At 40.6% G+C, this 19,440-nt stretch overlaps 1 protein-coding gene and 1 long non-coding RNA gene across 4 annotated transcripts in view; one reads left to right on the forward strand and one right to left on the reverse strand.

Moving 5' to 3' along the window:
* Kif15 (kinesin family member 15) overlaps positions 1-19,440 on the forward strand; it is a 74,393-nt gene that overhangs the window by 20,563 nt on the left and 34,390 nt on the right. For 2 of the 3 annotated variants that reach the window (XM_031345027.1, XM_031345029.1), the window contains exons 6-13: positions 1,922-2,019; positions 5,449-5,628; positions 10,215-10,439; positions 11,725-11,850; positions 11,995-12,117; positions 17,423-17,546; positions 18,766-18,842; positions 19,065-19,274. In XM_031345027.1, the coding sequence (XP_031200887.1) occupies positions 1,922-2,019; positions 5,449-5,628; positions 10,215-10,439; positions 11,725-11,850; positions 11,995-12,117; positions 17,423-17,546; positions 18,766-18,842; positions 19,065-19,274 (1,163 nt within the window). The remainder of the gene's footprint in view (positions 1-1,921; positions 2,020-5,448; positions 5,629-10,214; positions 10,440-11,724; positions 11,851-11,994; positions 12,118-17,422; positions 17,547-18,765; positions 18,843-19,064; positions 19,275-19,440) is intronic. The other variant, XM_031345028.1, reaches the window with a different exon arrangement.
* Positions 9,829-13,563, reverse strand: LOC116073263. The gene is made up of 3 exons (XR_004111747.1): positions 13,524-13,563; positions 11,838-11,935; positions 9,829-9,959 (listed from the first exon to the last, which is right to left on the reverse strand). It is a non-coding gene; the product is annotated as an uncharacterized LOC116073263 (long non-coding RNA).

The raw sequence follows: 19,440 nt of genomic DNA on the forward strand, positions 1-19,440 counted from the left end.
CCCGGTCTTGCGGCGCTTGTGCCAGTTGTCCCGAGAGATGCCCATCGCTCGGCGCTGGCTGGAAAGAGCTCAATACGCTTTCTTATAGAACACTGGACCACCTGCTTAGGGGTGGCCCTACCCACAGTAGGCTGAACCTTTTCAAATTAATCACTAAGAAATTGCCCTACAGGCTTGACTGATCTTTTGGAGGCATTTTCTCAATTGAGGTTCTCTTCAGGTGACCCTAGCTTGTGTCCAGTTGATATAAAATCTAGCTAGCACAAAAAGCAGGTACTTTTAACTGCTGACCCAATTTTTTTACTATGGTTGGGGGTATGAAGCTTGTTTTGGGAATGAATGTAAACAGACTGTTGGTGATCAACTTTATCTTTAGTGTCTTTTCTTTCCTTGAGTTGGGATGTGAGATCCCTGAGCTTGTGGCTAGTTCTGCTGGCATTCTCATCCTGTCATTATTTAAGGACTTGCTAATCATGGCTTCATTAGTATCATGCAATTTTGAATAGACTTGTAAATAGTCTTTCTCCTTTATTGTTCTGAACTCTTCTGGAGCTGCTTCAGGAATTAGGAACATAGGCAAAAAAATCTTCTTTTAAGTTTTCTTTTTTCTTTTTAAAGATTTATTTATTTTATGTATATAAGTACAGTGTTGCTATCTTCAGACACATCAGAAGAGGGTGTCGGATTCCATTACAGATAGTTGTGAGCCACCCTGTGGTTGCTGGAAATTGAACTCAGGTCCTCTGGAAGAGCAGTCAGTGCTCTTAACCGCTGAGCCATTTCTCCAGCCCAGGCAAAAATTCTTGAGGAAAGGATATTCTTATTATCCCACTCACTTAGAAAATAAATAACAAAGGATACAGAATTTGTGAGCTTGGGACTGTGAAGATACATCAGTAAATATCATATCACAAGCTTGAAATAGTATTCCTAACAGTTCTTACATACTTCTCCTTTCCTGCTTGTAACAACACACTTTGCATTGCTGTCTGCTAGGAATCCATGATGTCATTACTCTGTGCTTCTTAATCCTATGGCTTTTACTGCCCAATTAAAAAGTAGTAGCAAATCCTAATTTTTAGCACTTATGTTTGATGTACAATTATAAGTACTTTATTTGCAGTCTTTCAATTCTTCCCCAAAACTCTCTAGTTACTGATGTTATTATTCCCATTTTGTAGTTGAAAATTCTGAAGCTTAGGACACACACAGTGTGGGTCTGTGGCTTAGAGAACAGATTAGTCTCTGACTTATTTCTCGTGTTGTGAAGAGACATGATCAAGGCAATTTATAAAATAAAAATCTAATCAGGGCTTATAGTTTTAGAGGGTAGGTCCTTGACTATCATGGCAGGGAGCATGACAACAGGTAGACAAGTATGGTGCTAGAGCAGTGGCTGAGAGCTAATATCTGATCTACAAGCAGAAGGCCTACAGTGAGCTAACTGGGAATGGTGTAGGTTTTTGAAACTTCAAAGCCCATCTCTACTACCACACCTCCTTTGACAAGGCCACATTTAATCCTCACAAACAGTTCCACTAACTGCAGACCCAGCATTCAAACATGTGAGCCCATGAGGTTACCAATCTCCTTCAAACCATCAGTCTATGAAAACAAAAGTATAAAAACAGAGAACAGTTATGTCAGTACCTGACAGTAGAGAAATGTTAAGCTTTGCCTGGGGATAGATTTCTCTGTCAGATCATACCTGTTGTTAGAATTGGGTTGGTGTTTTTCCCTTCAGTCTCACTGACACAGTTTTATTATTGTGCCTTTCACAGGCGTAAGTGTAACTTGCTTGAAACAGAACTAGGAAGTTGATTATGCCATATATTATTTTATTCCTGTATAAACTGCCTTTTAATATTGCCATTTTGAAAGATTCTTAGAATAAAAGGTTTTTGTTTTCTTTTTTTCACAGGACCATCAGACTCTGATAATTTTTCTCATAATCTGAGAGGAGTAATTCCACGAAGTTTTGAATATTTGTTTTCCTTAATTGATCGTGAAAAAGAAAAGGTAAAGCTTACTGTAAAAAACAAAATGTTGCGGGTCTGGAGAGATTGTTCAGCTATATAAATTGGCTGTTCCTCCAGAGGACCTGCATTCAATTCCTAGCACTTACATGGCAAAAGCAGCTCATAACCATCTGTAATTCCCATCCCAGGGTATCTGATATCCTCTTCTAACCTCTCTGGGCACCAGACATGCACATGGTACACAGGCATACATGCAGGCAAAACATCCATACACATAAATTTAAAATGAAAAAATCAATAGGCCCAGTGTTTGAATCCCCAGCACTGCAAAAACTGAGTGTGGGGCTGGGGATAGGAGGATCAGAATTTCAAGGTCTTCAGAAGTTCAAAGTCATTCTAATCTATATAGAGAATTCAAGGCTAGCCTGATTGCTAGTCTACAGAAGAGAGTGGAAGCTTCTGGGGCTCGCCAAGGTCTTTATGAGAGAAAATGTATAGAAAATAGAGTGTGCTGAGTTAAATGAGAAATGTGCCCCATAGTTTCAGGCATTTACATTCTTGGTCCCCACTTGGTTCCACTTTTCAGGAAGGCTTTGGAGTTATGGCCTTGTTAGAAGGAGTATGTCATTGGAGGTGAGCTTTGTAGAAAGTCTCAACACCATTTCAAGTTTATTCTCTCTTCTTCCTGCTTGTGTTTTGTGAGTTGAGCCCTCAGTTTCTGGTCTTAGCATCCTGTTCCTTTTCCTTAGCATTGTTCCCTTTCTGCCATCATGGCCTCTAACCCTGTGGAATCATAAGCCCAAAGAAACCCTTCTTTCTGTAAGTTGTCTTGGCTGTAGGTTTTATCAGAGCAACAGTAAAGAAACTAACACATAGAGATACACTGAAAGTCCTGTCCTCTATCTCTGCCCAAGCTTAAGGTATCCGTGAGTCCTCATGATGGACATTAATGATGGACCCATCCTTGTTTGTTTGCAGAACTTGTTTGTACCTCATTGTCTTCTTGTTCCATGTGGGTTATGACTTCATCATCTAAGGACACCATCTTTTTCTTCTCATTGGTTCCTAGGTTGGACCATTCTCAGGATTGTACTTGTTTATCTTGGCAGATTCTAGAGTTAAGAACCTGTACCTTTAATTTTTCAAACCCTGTTTTTAGTGATGGTTCTAACCTCTCTTTAACCTCTCTTTAACCTCTCTTGTAGCCCACTACCCACCAAAGGTAGTGGAAAAGAAAGGATACAGGGGAAGTGGACCTGTTTAGAAAGGTTTTTTGGAGCAACTCCTGTCTGTATTGTCTGGAAATTGGCAATTCAGTTCACAGGTTAGCAGCAGCAGCTGGATCTGCAAACACTTCATGGATATTGGCAGTTCAGTGTGGTAGAGTTGGGGTAGCAAACAGGAGTCAGCAGCAGTGGCACTACCTAGCACAGACAGCCAGACCTCAGCCTTGAGAGACCAGGACTAACAGAACACCATGAGAAGTTCTGGGTTGTACCTCTCTCAGCAAAGCAAAGATCTTCGAATACTCAAGACCAACAACTGTTGCACAGCTAACTCTATAAGCAAGTCTAGCTCAGTCTCCATCACTGTCTGTCTGTCGAGTCCTATTTATACCTCCAAATATCATGTCTCCTTCATGGGTCTTGCCTCGGAACATGTCTTGCCTCAGAACGTGCATCTGTCTCAGCTGACATCACCCTGCCAACCAGCCAGAGTCTGGGGAAGTGGCAAGAAGCTGCAGCATACCACCAGAAGTTTTGTGGAGTGTTTCTCTCTATGGAGTCCTGAGAAATCGAAGTCAGCTACGCAGTGTAAGGCAGACCAGTACACGTGGGTTGTTAGCAAAGAATATTTCATTGTGTCCTTTCACGTGCTTGCGCTAGCAGGACATCCTGTGTCTGCTTCGGCTAAATATTCCTTCATGAGTCTGCCTTAGTCTTTCACTTGTGTCCACTTCAGGAAAACACTCCTTCATGTGTTTGCCCCATGTAGTACAACTGACTCTCCAAAGAACTCTCCACTTTCTACTTCAAGAACTCTTGTTCTTATGTGCTTTACAAACTTGGGTTTAAAGGAAATTGGTATATAACATCAGCTTACCGTTTACTCCTTTGCAGAAATGTGCTTAATATTGCAGTTAGACTTAGTGCATGACAGTAAAATAATTAAGCTCAGTACCATGTTTTTTTTTTTTTTTTTTTTTTTTTTTTGAGACAGAGTTTTTCTGTGTAGCCCTGGCTGTTCTGGAACTCACACTGTAGACCAGGCTGGCCTCGAACTCAAAAATCTGCTTGCCTCTGCCTCCCAAGTGCTAGGATTAAAGGCATGAGCCACCATTGCCTGGCAGCACCATGTATTTCTATGGGTAAAAGTTTTTTTTAGATTGGGACAATGATGGTGCATGCCTTTAATTCCATGTGGAAGGCAGAGGCAGGTGGATCTCTAAGGTCAAGGCTAGCTTGGTCTACAGAGTTCCAAGACAGCCAGGACTACACAGAGAAACCCTATCTTGAGAAGAAAAATTAAAAAAATTTTTTATGAATATTGGGTTTTTTGTCAACATGTATGTCTGTGTATCATGGGCATATCTGGTACCCAAGGAGGCCAGAAGAGCATGTAAGATCCTGGGACTGGAGTTACAGATGTTTGTGAGCCTCTATGTGTGTACTGAGACTCTAATGAGGATCCTCTGAAAAAGCAGTCAAGTGTTCTTATGTACTAAGCTATCTCTCCAACCCCAGAGTGTTTTTTTTTTTTAAAGTAAGTCTTCCTTTATTTTAATTGTATGAGTGTACAGTGCTTGTGGATGCCAGAGGCAGGCCACGGACCTGGACCTGGTATTGGTAGTTCCTATGTGCGGGCTGAAAACCAAGCCCAAGACTTCTGTAAGAGCTGCAAGTGCTTTTACCACCAAGCTGCCCCTCTAGCCCCAAATTTATAGTTTTTTAGGATGAATTATTTTTGGTCTTTTAAAGAACTTGAATCTTACTTCAAGTAAAACTATCTGGGCCAATGATATTCATGGTTCGGTGGATAAAGATGCTTGCCACCAAGACCTGATTTTGATCCCTGGGACTCAGATGGCAGGAGGTAATAACCGACTTCCAGAATTTGTCCTCAGTTCTACACATATATTTCATGTATAAGTATGTCTGTACATACAAACACAATGAGTAAATGTTAAAAACCAAAACTTTATGAGGAAGTCCAGTATGGAGAACAGTGGAAACTTGGTTGAATTGCTCTGTCCCTGTTGCCATGAGCAGGCTCTGTGGTACTCGCCAAATTGGACTCCTGGGGCTGCAGTGATGACACTTAAAAATTAAATAATGTTTTGGGTTAGTTTTCCAGGTTATTTTCCCTGGCTTTTCAATGTTTTACATTATATTAAAGTACAATAGGAAAGTATTCCTGAAATAGCTCATGGAAGATGAATGACTAAACACAGTGTGCATTTCTTTTACAGGCTGGAGCTGGGAAGAGTTTCCTTTGTAAGTGCTCCTTTATTGAGGTCTACAATGAGCAGATATATGACCTGCTGGACTCAGCATCAGTTGGACTGTATTTAAGGGAGCACATAAAGAAGGGAGTCTTCGTGGTTGGTGCAGTGGAGCAGGTGGTGACTTCAGCAGCTGAAGCCTATCAGGTACCCTGCCGTGAGATACACTTGATGTTTAGGCAATAAGCATGCCGTGAAAATATCCTCATTTCAAAGAGTCAAGATTGAGATGCAAAAAAGGTTTCATAAAGGCATAGCACAAACTTCTTGAGAACTAAAGAAAAAAGGGTGTGGTAATATTTTCTAGATTTCTCATTAGTTAAATTCTAATTTTGGGCTAGACTTGGGGGGTTTCATATCTGTGCTCCCAAAACTTGGGAGGGTGAGGCAGAGTTGTGAGTTTGAGACTAGCCTTGGCTACAGGGTAAAACTCTGTCTCACAAAAAGATGGGGGCTTGAGGAATGACTGTGGGCTGCTTGATTTTGCCATGCTTTGATTGTAGTGTATAGTTTTGTCTACACCTCTCTGTGTTCCCAGCTGGTCACACGCCTGCACTCACCCAGGAGCTATCTCAGATCTGCAGATAAAAGGCACGGTACACATTAGCTCATTTTCATGGCTTATTGACTCTGGCTGGGCTCTTCTAAGCCTTCAGTGGCTATCTTGCCTCCTCCCTTCACTCCTTGCTCAAAGCCTTTAACTCTGCCCTCAACTTAGTTGCCTGGTTACCATCTGAGAAGCCCATTGGCCTTGCTGCCCAAGATGTTTTTCTGGCCATTTTGGAAGATCTCCCCTGGAGCTTCCAACCTGTCACTCTCTCATTTCCTTCCTTTCCTAGCCTGCAGAAATCTGGAAGCACCGCCTCTTTCTTTCCACCCTGCCATTGGCCACTGGCATCTTTATTGATAGATCAAAAACTAATTGGGGGTGAGGACCTTCAGCATCAGTAAACACGGATCCCGATCAAAGCATCAGAAGCACCCCTACATTGGATGGTGTTTATTGTAATAACACAGTTTGAGGGCGATAACTTATCAGCATCTGTTCTCTGCCAGCTCCCTGGCTCTCATGACTACACTGATCTTTCTGTGTTTGCTTCCCTGCTGTGAGGGAGCCTTTAAAAACATTCTGCTTGAATTTAGGAGCCTGATGTGGGCAATTTATTTCAATTAATTTTTTTTTTTTTTTTGGGTTTTTTTTTTTTGTTTGTTTTTTTTGAGACAGGGTTTCCTGGCTGTCCTGGAACTCAGAAATCCGCCTGCCTCTGCCTCCCAAGTGCTGGGATTAAAGACATGCTCCACCACTGCCCGGCGTAAGGCTTTTTTGTTTTTTGTTTTTTTCTTATATTCTTTTATGTGTATAGCTTTTTGCTTGCAAGTATATCTATATACCATGAATGTTCATTGCCTCCAGAAGACAGCACTGGATTTTCTGGGACTGAAAATAAAGAAGGTTGTAAGCTGCCAAGTGGGTACTGGAAATTGAACCTGGGTCTTCTGGAACAGCAGCCAATACTGCTTAGTCATCTGTCTTAGGTTTTACTGCTGTGAGCAGACATCATGACCAAGGCAACTCTTATAAGGACAACATCTAATTGGGGCTGGCTTACAGGTTCAGAAGTTCAGTCCATTATCATCAAGACAGGAACATGGCAGCATCCAGGCAGGTATGATGCAGGAAGAGCTAAGAGCTATTCATCTTGACCTGAAGGCTGCTAGCAGAATACTGGCTTCCATGTGGTTAGGAGGATGATCTCATTGTCCATCCCCACAGTGACTCACTTCTCCAACAAGGCCATACCTACTCCAACGAGGCCACACCTCTTAATAGTGCCATTCTCTGGGCCAAGCATATTCAAACCACCACAGCACCTTAAATAAGCTTTATAACATAACATTGAATTCATACAAAATATTGCCAGCTGCATATAACTTGAGAACAGGGTCTTTGTGTAGCTCTGGCTGTCCTGGTATTCTTTCTATGGGTAGAGAGTACTATTCTGGCCTGGAACTAATAGAGATCCATATGCTCTGCCTCCTGAGTGCTAGGATTAAAGACATGTACCACCACACTTGGCTGTATTTGAATCTGGTTTTGGGGTTTTGTTTTGTTTTGTTTTGTTTTGGTTATTTTTTTGAGACCCTGTCTCATTAAGAAGTTTAGGTTGGCCTAAACTTACTATGCAGCCAAGCCAGGCTGGTTCCAAACTTGTATTCCTTTTGCCTCAGTCTCCTAAGTGTGAAAATTTCAAGTAGGTATCACCACACCTACCAAACAGCTGATTTTCACAGAATGTTTCTGTCGAATCAGTTGCCATATCACCTGTCTTTTAAAATCAAGAATATTAAATTTTGTTAGATGTTTTTTCTACTACCGTTGATGGGATATCTCATCAACACATTAGTTTGATAAAGCATTGAATAGAAGTTTTAGTGTTTTGTTTAGTGGGTTTTTTGGTTTTGTTTGTTTATTTGTTTTGGTTTGAAGAGGTTGGTTTTGTTTTGTTTTTCATGCCAGGGTTTCTCTGTGTAGACCTGGCTGTCTTGGAACTCACTTTGTTGATCAGGCTGGCCTAGAATTTATAGAGATCTGCCTGCCTCTGCCTCTGTCCCCCAAGGGCTTTGTTTAAAGGCATGTACCTCTGTGCCTAGCTTTTCACAGAGTTCTTAAAGATTAAGGTCAACCTGTAATTTCCATCTGCCCTGTTCTCCTTGTCCTGTTTACCTGTTTCTGGGAATGTGTTTAGAATGAAATCTACTTAGAAATTATGGTAGAACTCATCCCTCAAATCTTTTGTACTTTGTCATAGTCTGGGAGAAGATTTATGTGTATGTGCTAAAAATAAAACCCAGGACTTCATTCCCAGTCAGCAATATTCCAACAAGAGCCACTCCTTCCCCCCCAGACTTTTAAGCATAAGATTCGTTAATAAAGCTATGCAAGCATTTTATTTCCTATTTAGGTCAATTTTGATAAATTATGTATTCCTAGCAATTTTTCATTTTTCAAGATTTTAGCATGTAGTTATTCTTAAATGTCTAATTTTTAAATTAGACATATTTTTAAATTAGCATATAAAATATTAGGTACCATAATGTTTTTTAAGTATTCAAATGTTAATTAATTGTTCAAAATAAACGTTAGTTAAATGTTCAAAAAGTTAAGTAAGAAAATGTGGTTCCATTGCTTTTGAATTTGTCCTGTGCTTAAGAAACATTGTTTAAGCTATATAAATATATAATTGACCTCATATTAAATATATTTATTTTAATAGTATGAAAAGAAAGCATAAAGTACTGTTGAAGAACTATAAATATTTTAAGTAATATGAATTTTATGGGGAATTAGGTCAGTGGTATAGAGGTTGCCTAGTAATCAAAGGCTCTCTATTCAATGTACAACACTGACAAGTAATTTCAGTTTTATACTGTTTCATTAATAGTGTTTAATATCAAGCATTGTAGCCTTTGAAGTAACTTTACTGGGCTCTCTGTTATCCTTACACTTATTGTGAGTGTGTTCTCCAAATTGTGTTTCTCAGGTCATCAGCATCACCAACAGGCCTGTTAGGAATCTTAGCTGAGGCTAAGGGTGGCAGTGCACTCCTTTTAGTCCCTGCACTGTGAGGAAGAGGCAGGAGGGTCTGTGAGTTGAAGGCCAGACTGTTCTAAACAGAGTTGCAGCTAGTAAGGGCTATACAGAGAGTCCTTGTCACAAGCCACCACTACCCTCCTCCCTCCCAAAAAAACCCTACAACCTTGCCTAAGGCTTGACATTCCCAGCATCTGCCCAAAGTAATGCCTCATTTCAGTTCTCACTGGATGTTGAGTCACAATGTAAATTTCAGTATCATCCCAGCATATATATGTGTGTGTGTGTGTGTGTGTGTGTGTGTGTGTGTGTGTGTGTGTGTGTTGAATTTATTTAGATATTCCATCCTGTGAGGTCAGTGCCCACATGCTCCTTTGTTTTGTTTTGTTTTCAAGACAGATTTCTCTGTAGCTCTGGGTATCCTAGAACTTACTTTGTAGATCAGGCCTTGTACTCACAGAGATTTGCCTGCTTCTGCTTCTGCCTCTGCCTCCCAGTGCTGGGACTGAAGGATTGCATCACCATGCCTTTCTCCCACATGCTCACTTTTAAGTACAGAAGCAGAACTTTTTTTTACAGTCACCTTGTAAATAGTAGATTCACAGTTTGAACTCTGGCTTGCCTAACTGAGAGCTTGTGGTCTAAACCTTGATACATTTTCTTGTATGAATATAGAGAAAAATCTTTGCAGGGAGAAAGCTGCAAACATTAGAACATGAGACTAAAGATGACATGAGATTTCTTTTTGGTTTAGAGTTTTTATTCTCTAAGATAAAGAATGGGATTCACATTTACAATCACAGTACTTGGAGGCAGAAGCATCAGGATCAAAGCCAGCTTGAATATGTAGTGAGTTCCAGACCAAACTGGCATATTCTGTCTCTTTCTGTGACATGAAGAGGGAAAGAAGATAATTATTTGATATTATTCTTTATAGATCTACTAATTTTGGTGTCTAAATATATACTTCTTAGAACTTGTGATCACATAAATTCTCACAAAGCTAGATAACACTGGAAAGGCCCCTGTTCCATATGGAAATTACTCTGTTGTATAGGTGGATAATTACCTATGTGTTATTTTGTATTATTTTATGTTTTGAATTTGCCTTGGGTGCACCTATTGTGGCTTCTTGTAACAGTTTCCTTTTCCTAAGGTCTTAACTAGAGGCTGGAGGAACAGGCGTGTAGCATCAACATCTATGAACAGAGAATCTTCTAGGTCTCATGCAGTCTTTACAATCACAATAGAATCAATGGAGAAAAGCAGTGAGACTGTGAACATTCGGACCTCCTTACTCAACCTGGTGGACTTAGCAGGATCTGAGAGGCAAAAAGATACCCATGCAGAAGGGATGAGGTTGAAGGTAGGAATGAAATGATGGCTTTCTTACTTAGTGTGGATTTTTACTGAAAAGTCAATGTTGCACCAAGTATAGTGAAGACTTTAGAAGAAATAAGAATTGTTCCTACTTAACTAAGAAGGAGCAAAGATTTTATGAGATTATGGCAGTAAACATAAATGGGACAGGAGTCTATCCCTGTCAGGAGCAAGAGTGGCTACTTTTGGACATGAGGGAACAGAGAATGGATGGTGTGGAGTGGGCTGTTGGGAGGGTGTCTTTAGTAGTAGTTTTCTCATAGAAACCAGGGTTTGGTTCTAGAGAGAGGAACAGAGAACTCCTGCCCTGCAGAGTGATATCTCAAGGTTTGTTGGGCCTTTTCAAGCAACTATGCATTAAATATTTGTGTGCATCAGTAGATTGATCAGTTATACAGCAAGAAAGCCCAGGTGAATCACCATGAGGATAGGCCACATTTGTACTCAGCTTTCTGTACCCTGAAAAACATTTAAAAGTTTGGAGCAAATGTATGGCTTCCTGTGGAAGGTCTATATTATAAATACTTAGATCTATTAAGCTACTACTGCTTATAGGGGATCAGAGGGAAGAAGCTAACAAGAAAGGAGAGCAGTCATGTATAATCCTTGAAGTGGAAAGGTACATAGCCTGAGCTATTAGCAGTGGGAAAGAAATTCATTGTGTTGTGTATTGTCGGTATGTATCTAAGTGTCGACATTAAAATATGTACAAGTTATGTAGTTGAGGAATGTGACCTAAGAGAGATGAATCAGATATGGAAGAGAGATTTGAGCCTGCTGAGCTTACAGTCAGCAAAAGGCTAATGTTTCTATCAAGAATGGAACGTGCTTATATAGTTTCTCCTTGACTTCTAGTGGTGGTACCTCCAAATAAATCTGGTTAAGCTGGAATATCATAAATGAGAAGTGCACTAAATATATCTAACCTGCTAAACATTCCAGTCAGTAATGTCTCATGCTTTCTGAGGCTCCAGCTTGCTGCTATTGACCAGTAGTGAGAGAAAATGTTATCCCACATTTGATTCTATGGAAAATTCAGATCCCCAAGTGTAGTTTGTAGTGCACTTGGACTTTTACAGCACTCTGCAGTTAGAGTGTACATGAGACAGGGAGTGAGCTAACGGGGCGTGTTGTTCTTGGTTAGAAGTTGTCTTTTACTTTGCCTCTCCTTTGCTTCTCCATCCCAGGTTGTCGCCTTGCTACTTAAATTTAAGCTCAGAACACCAGAGAGTAACATTGCACCTATTTTTGCTTTCCCCTTATTCCTTTAGGAGGCAGGTAATATAAATCGATCACTGAGTTGCCTGGGCCAAGTCATCACTGCCCTTGTTGATGTGGGTAATGGAAAACAGAGGCATATCTGCTACAGAGACTCCAAACTTACCTTCTTACTTCGGGTAAAGCTGATCACTGGTTCCTGCCACCTTTGCATTATGGTTACTGGGACTGATAGTGGAAGAGTTTCTGAGTCTTTATTATTTTCTGAAAAAGATCTTAGGATTTACAATCTAAAATCATACACCATTGATGTCATTAAACAGGACTCCCTTGGTGGCAATGCCAAAACAGCCATAATTGCAAATGTTCATCCAGGATCCAGGTGTTTTGGGGAAACACTGTCAACACTTAATTTTGCTCAAAGAGCAAAGCTGATTAAAAACAAGGTAAACTACACCTCTAGCATGGTATTTTGTATTTATTCATCTATTTGCTTGTTTGCTTTTATGTATGTGTGTATGTTAGGGCTATATATCACAGGGTAATCATAAAGTTGGCAAACATTCTGCCTCAGCCTCCTGAGTTTTGGGAGTAAAGGCATGCACCACCATACCCTGTTCATTTTTTGTAGTCTTATGCATATAATTTGAAGCTCTAGGTTTGTCTTGTGGTTGTTATGGTTTTGCTGTTTGTTTTTAAGGCAATTTTCCTTTTGTTTTTGGATAAGAGAGTAATAAGCCTAAGCTATACAAGCAGAGTTGGTGTGTTTTTTTGTGCATGCACATCAGTTTGCATACATGTGCCTGCCCTGAATCCATATGATATATATGGTAGCAAAGAATAATGCTGTGAAAGTCACTTAGCAATGAGTTTTGCCTTTTAAGTTGTGTACATCTGTGCATATTCCTTATTTTATTTTATATACAAGTTGTCTCTTTAATAGTGGTATACACCCCCAGTCAGATAGCGTTTCTTGTAAAGTTCTAGTTGATAAACTACTTAATGCTTCTTGTACCATATGGTCCATTTCAACTACTCAGGTCTGTCTTTGCTTTAAGAAAGCAGTCATAGATAGTGTGTGAACAATAGCATTTGCTGTGCCCACTGTTAGCATTTTGACTAAGCTCTACCCCACAATTACCTGGCCAGGTATGCCTGACTCACTATAAAAGGGACTGCTTGCTCCCTCTGCCCTCTCTTGCCTTCTTGCTTTTGCTCTGTCCTCTCTCCTCTTCCTCATCTCTCCTCATTCCCCTTCCCCCTCTCTCTCCACATACTCATGACTGGCCTCCACTCCTCTACTGTCTCTGCCTTTCTCTGTCTCTACTACCCTCTCAACTCCCCTCCCCATGCCCTGAATAAACTCTGTTCTACACTATACCATCATGTGGCTGGTTCTTCACAGCGAAGGGACACCTCAGCATGGGCCCTCAGAGGCACCCCCTCACCCCACACCTGAGTACACATCCACCAAACATATTCCTTCTCTCTTCATTTTTATAAAACACAACACCTATCAAAGCAAATAAACCACAGTCCATATTCTCCTATGCACAGCACTATACCAATACCTAGAACATACTGTCAAAAGACCAAAAAGAGTTGGTTTCAGACAAAACAACTGTGCCATGAATTGGTAGATTCTTTCCTTTTTAAAGGGAAAAACTGTGCATCTTATAACCAGTTCATCTAGCAGAATGAAGTAGACCATGTTGTTCCTCCCACTGGATAAGTGAGAAGAACATAGGTCTCATCTTTTCCTTGTTTTTTGGGTACTATCCACTGTTTACTTGAATGTTAACAATATGAAGAGGAAACATCAGGGGAACTTCCTGACTTTGTCTTGGCTCACCAGAAGGCTTTCAAGGGTAGAACCATGTTAATGATTGCACTCATGATGTCACTGATATAATAGTGATGTCAGAGTGCCTCATAATGAGGCTGGCCATATGAATCAGAGGCAATTGGGAAGTACTTTTAAACATATGAACAACAAAGCCAACATCTTTGTACTAGCTGCTCCCAATGGTAAGTCCCGTTCAGCCTGTTGACCTGTTCATGGGAAAGTGCTAAGGTCTCTGGGACTTGTTTAAAGATGAACTGTTAATCTTTCCAGGTGGGCAGGCTGAACCTAAGATAGGAACACAGAGGACTTGATTGATTGTCACATGAGGTTTTTCCTTGCTGAAATAGTTGAGTATTTCATAGCTGGGCCTGTGGTCTGTCTGGTGCTTAGCTGTTGTCATTTGTTATTACCCTTCAGCTTAATGAGTCTTTTTAAAAATCATCTAATTAATAAACTACCTTTTGTTGTTTTTTTTGTTGTTGTTGTTTTTTTGTTTTTAGACAGGATTTCTGTGTGTAGCCTTGGCTGTCTTTAGAGCTTTCTAGGTAGACCAGCCTGGCCACAAACTCAGAGATCCTCCTATCTCTGCCTCCTGAGTACTGAGATTAAAAGCATACACCATCACTACCCAGCAATAAACTACTTTTAAAGCAGCTTTAGATTTATAGCAAAATTGAACAAAAAGTACAGAGTGATTCCATATTGTCCCTATCTCCATGTGAGCCATGTCTACTACTCACATCCCATGCCACCGTGTTGCATTTGGTGGTGGCTTTTTTCTTTTTTTAAGCTTTTTTTTTTTTTTTTTTTTTTTTTTTTTTTTTTTTTTTTTTTTTTTTTTTTTTTTTTTTTAAGATTTATTTATTTATTTTATGTATATGAGTACACCATTGCTCTCTTCAGACACACCAGAAGGGGGCATCAGATCTCCTTATAGATGGATGTGAGCCACCATGTGGTTGCTGGAATTGAACTCAGGACCTCTGGAAGAGCAGTCAGTGCTCTTACCCACTGAGCCATCTCTCCAGCCCTTTTTAAAAGCTTTTTAAGAAGTTGTTTTAAACAGGGTATCTTTAAGAAATGGACGACACCATTTAGTCACCACAGTAATAGCATTTGTTTGAAACTATTTAAATAATAACATTACTTTAAGAAAGTGAAAATAATATTTATTACCATGATAGAACAGAAATAGTCTCTGAAATTAATCCTTGCTTACAGGCCAGGTATAGAAACATAAAGGGACTCTCACTGAAGAGGGTGGTTGTCAGAAGCCATCTATCTAGGAAGGGCTATGGCAAGCAAATGAGTTCTTTCCGAGATGACTGTTTTGCATGGTTGTGATGGCTATGCATTGAGATTCAAGGTCCTCAGAGACTTCATCTCAGGATTGCTTCTCACTGCTGATCTGCCTTTTCTGCCACTGTTACACAGGCTAATAATACCTGGGCATCAGCCCACCCTATTGGCCAGATTTCCTGCAAAACAACATGAAGATGAACTTTCACGAACTAATGCTAGATGAATTAATTATAGCATTCTTGATTTGATTCAAATAATTTTAAGAAGAAAGTTTAAGGAGATGTTCTTAGTTGTTTTTCCAGCATGATGTAATAAAAAATCAAGACTAGGATATGCCCTTTTCCTATAGAATATTAAGTAAAGGCTGTATAATAAGGAATACAATAAACTTTCATAATTGCACTAGAAGAGAAATAGGCTTGAGACAGATTTTTGATCAAAGGAAAATATTCATTCTAGGTCAGGTCCAAGGATGAGACCACAGGTGTGCAAGGCTATGTGCAGCTGTTGCTTTGAACTTAAAATGAGCTTACAGAATGATGAAACACTGCTTTGAACTGACTTTCAACATCCTTCTGTAGCTCCCCTTTTGTGTAACATTTCATCTATGAGATAATATTATAAAGAACTTTGTTTAAGAAGGTATAAAAATTCCAGAGTGAAGTAGAATGTGGCGTTTGGAGCTCTGCCACATCCACCAAATATATATATGTATGTATGTATGTCTGTACATATGTGTATGTATATAAGTATGCACAAACACTTGTGGAATTGATGAAATAGGTCGGAACTGGCCAGAGAGAGAGAGAGAGAGAGAGAGAGAGAGAACGAGCCTGACTTTCTTACTTTCTTCCTTTTCTTTCTGGCTTGCAAAGAGTTAACAAACTCCTAGCCTCTTGCCTGCCCATAGAGGCACTCTTGAGCCAGAGAGAAAAGAGCTCAGATAACTAAGCTTTTAATCAGGAGTTAAATTGCCAGAAACCAGCAGCTTTTGGCCACAGAATAACAGAGAGTTAAAGAAGGTAGAAACTGCCAAAGGTGAAGCAGCTTTGGTGCCAACGCCAACTCCATACCTCATTTCAGCTGCTTTCCTGGATGCTGGGGTTGGCCCCTGGCAGGTGGTTTCTGCTCAGGCTAGTCGTGTTGGGGATTGTGAGACAAATGGACCATGCCACCAGACAGAAGAACTGGCAAGGTTGAAGCAGGTTCAGCAGCCTGGGGAATCTCAGAAATGAGAACAGTAGATGTGGAACCAGCTCTCTGCTAAGCTCTACCTGTCCTGGAACATGTAACCATGATACCCCACTGAGAAGACCATGACAGTTGGTCAGGTAGCATAAAAACCTAGGGCTCTGTGCTAATGAGGTATCTAGATTGAACATAAGTATTTAGGCAATGAGCTTTCCTTCCTGGGCATTCTTTCCTGTAAAAGGTATTTAATCCCTGGTTCACCCTGAGTAGGACTTATATATTCATATCCGCCATAAAATAAAGCAGTTTGGACAAGCAAGGACTGTTTCCTTCAAGGATCACCAATGGGAGAGGCTATATCTAAATCTCCTGGAGAAGGCCTTCTCTTTTTCAGCTTGTGTGTGTGTGTGTGTGTGTGTGTGTGTGTGTGTGTGTGCGCGCGCGCGCACTCTAAACAAAATATAGCAGGGAGGGAGAGGGGAAGAAGGGTGAGAGAAGGAGTCTGAGAAAAGACAGCTAAATAAAGGACCATTTAAGGAGTAGGATGGAAACCTGTGCAGGAGAAGCTTGGACTCTTGGCACTCAGAACCAGACCAGATTCTGGCCTGTCTAGGACTCAGCCATTCACAGACCCCTTCCCCCTTTCTCAGCTCCCTGAGTCCCTAGTGGTGTCTGGGTACACAGGAGATTGAGGATTATGGCATCTGTCCCAGATCTCGCTATTTCTTGCCCAGAAGAATACAGGCTGGGAACCCCTATCACATACTGTGTTCTGCCTCCCCTGAGCAGCTTGTCAGTGGTGCTCTGGCACCCCAGCAATGAGGCAGGTACATAGCCCGACAGGATTGTCCCCTTTTAGGCCAGAGTTCTTCACCAAAAGTTGATGGACAGAGGGGAAATAGCCTTGCTGAGGTGTTTGGTTCCCTTGTTTGAAAGAGAATATATGGTTCTTAAATGTCAAGGATGATACACTCAGATCTGAAGGTGACCTGGCCTAAGATAGTCTGATAGGCCTAAGATAGGACTGATCGAATGGACAGGATGAGTGGGAGCCTGGTGAGGAGGGGATGGCAAGAGGAAGAGAGCGCAGCCTTGGGTTGACTGTTGTTAAATAGGCGCAGGAAGAAGGAGCTTGCTGCCCACTTCATGCTATTTTAGTGGCTGATTTGCTGTTGGTCAGATTGATGTATAGTTTTGTTTGGTTTTCCACATTCCCGCTCATACCAAACAAATAAAAAACAGGATTGTACAACTTGAAAGTTGTACAATCAGCCGGGTGGTGGTGGTGCACACCTTTAATCCCAGCACTTGGGAGGCAGAGGCGGGCTATACAGAGAAACCCTGTCTTGAAAAACCAAAAAAAAAAAAAAAGAAAGTTGTACAATCAGTACTCTTTATTAATTCTTGTCTAGGCTGTGGTAAATGAAGACACCCAAGGAAATGTCAGCCAGCTGCAAGCTGAAGTGAAGAGGCTCAAAGAACAACTGTCTCAATTTACTTCTGGGCAGATAATACCAGAAAGCTTATTGGCCAGAGGTAGGTTGAGCTCGTCCTTCTTCCTAGAAAAGACTTCATGGGAATATTCTGTCAAGAACTCCTACTGTTAGATGGATAGATGGTCAGCATACAGTGAGGCTTTCCCAAACTTCTCACACCCACTCTCCTTATTTCACATGTGGAGTAGGATAGTGCTTTGTCTGAATCAGATGGTATCTGAGGTGCAGTGAGAAGGAAATTCACAATGATTTTGAGTAATTCCTCTCCTAATAAGCTCTAAGAAGAAACAGAAATGAATTTCATTAGGTCACATCCAACATTCTGCCTTAGCATATAATCAACATATGTTCATGATATTGAACAGGAAATATTTCTTCAAAAAGAGTTTGTAGGATTAATTTGAGAGCCATAAAATATAAAAACAACAATGAAAAACAAACAAAAACAGAACTTGGGCTAGGAGTGTGTCTTGGTAGTAGACACATTGCCTGGCCTATGTGAGGCCCTAGGTGTGATTTTTAGTAATATACAAAACCAAACCAACAATCAACAAACAACAGTATGCATTATAGTAAGCATAGTCTGTAACCTAACCGCCAGAACCCAGGAAGCTGATGCAAGAACCAGAACTAGCCAGCCTAGAACTGCTGGACAGCCCAGTCTTTCTGGAGAGTGACTGACTGAGACACTGTCAATGATAAGTTTTCATTAGATCTCAAGAGGCACACATAGGTCTCCTCCCTGTTCTTTATAGACTCATTTTTAGCTCTGATATCTTATGCTTATAAGTCCAGCATTTGGGAGAATTGTGGCAGAGTTGCCATAAGTTTGATGCTAACCTAGGCTACAATTTTTTAAACAATTTATATATTTTATGAACATTGATGTTTTGACTGCATATATGTCTGCGCGATGATGTTGGATTCCCTGGAGCAGGAGTTATAGACAGTTACTGTGTCGGCACTGGGAAGTGAACCCAGGTCCTTTGGAAGAGCAGCCAGTGCTCTTAACTACTGAGCCATCTCTCCAGCCCCAGTGCAGTTTTAAAAATAAACCATTTCTTTTCTTTCACCGGATATATTTGTGCTAAGTAAATACAGAGAAATGTCTTGTTTTCTTCATAGAACAGCCAGTTTACTGAGCAAGTTAATGTGAAGTTGCTAATCATTCTTGAGGTTCTGTTCCTTAGGGTAGTTGGCAGGAAGAAAGACAGTTTTAGTTTCGAAAAATTAACATCTTTCTTCCTTTCCCCTTTTAGATAAAGAGAAGACTAATTACATAGAATATTTCCTGGAGGCAATGTTATTCTTTAAGAAATCTGAACAGGAAAAGAAGGTAGGAAATTGAATTAGGAAAAGGGATTCAGAACATCTTGTACTTTAATGTTGTGGTTGATTTTCATTACTTCAGTAAGTGAAACATAGTAACAGATGTATAAGGAAAAGGCTTTCAAAAGTCTTGCCTTTGAGTTTAGACTTAGTACTGTCTCCTGGGTTTATGAGAATTTAGGGAAGCTGAATAATTTTTCATGTTTAACTGAATCCTGAATTTCTTAAGTCTCTAATAGAAAAAATTACCCAGCTAGAAGATCTCACCCTCAAAAAGGAAAAATTTATTCAGTCTAATAAACTGATTGTGAAGTTCCGGGAGGACCAAATCATGCGTCTAGAGAGGCTCCAGAAGGAGGGTCGAGGAAGCTTCCTGCCAGAGGAGCAGGATCGCCTGCTGTCAGAACTGAGGGATGAGATCCAGACGCTTCGAGAACACGTGAGTGCGGGAGCTTTAAAGTGTGACTAGTGTTCACCATCTAAAGTGTGTACAAAGTGTTCCCCAGTAATTCATTCTGTCATACAGTGGAAAGGCAGTGCTGTAAGTCAGTTTGACTGGTAGTATGTGCTGCATGGCTTCTTTTTCCCTTTCCCACTGTTAAGCT

Source organism: Mastomys coucha, unplaced genomic scaffold (assembly GCF_008632895.1).
Source record: "Mastomys coucha isolate ucsf_1 unplaced genomic scaffold, UCSF_Mcou_1 pScaffold23, whole genome shotgun sequence".
Taxonomy (NCBI): Eukaryota; Metazoa; Chordata; class Mammalia; order Rodentia; family Muridae; genus Mastomys; species Mastomys coucha.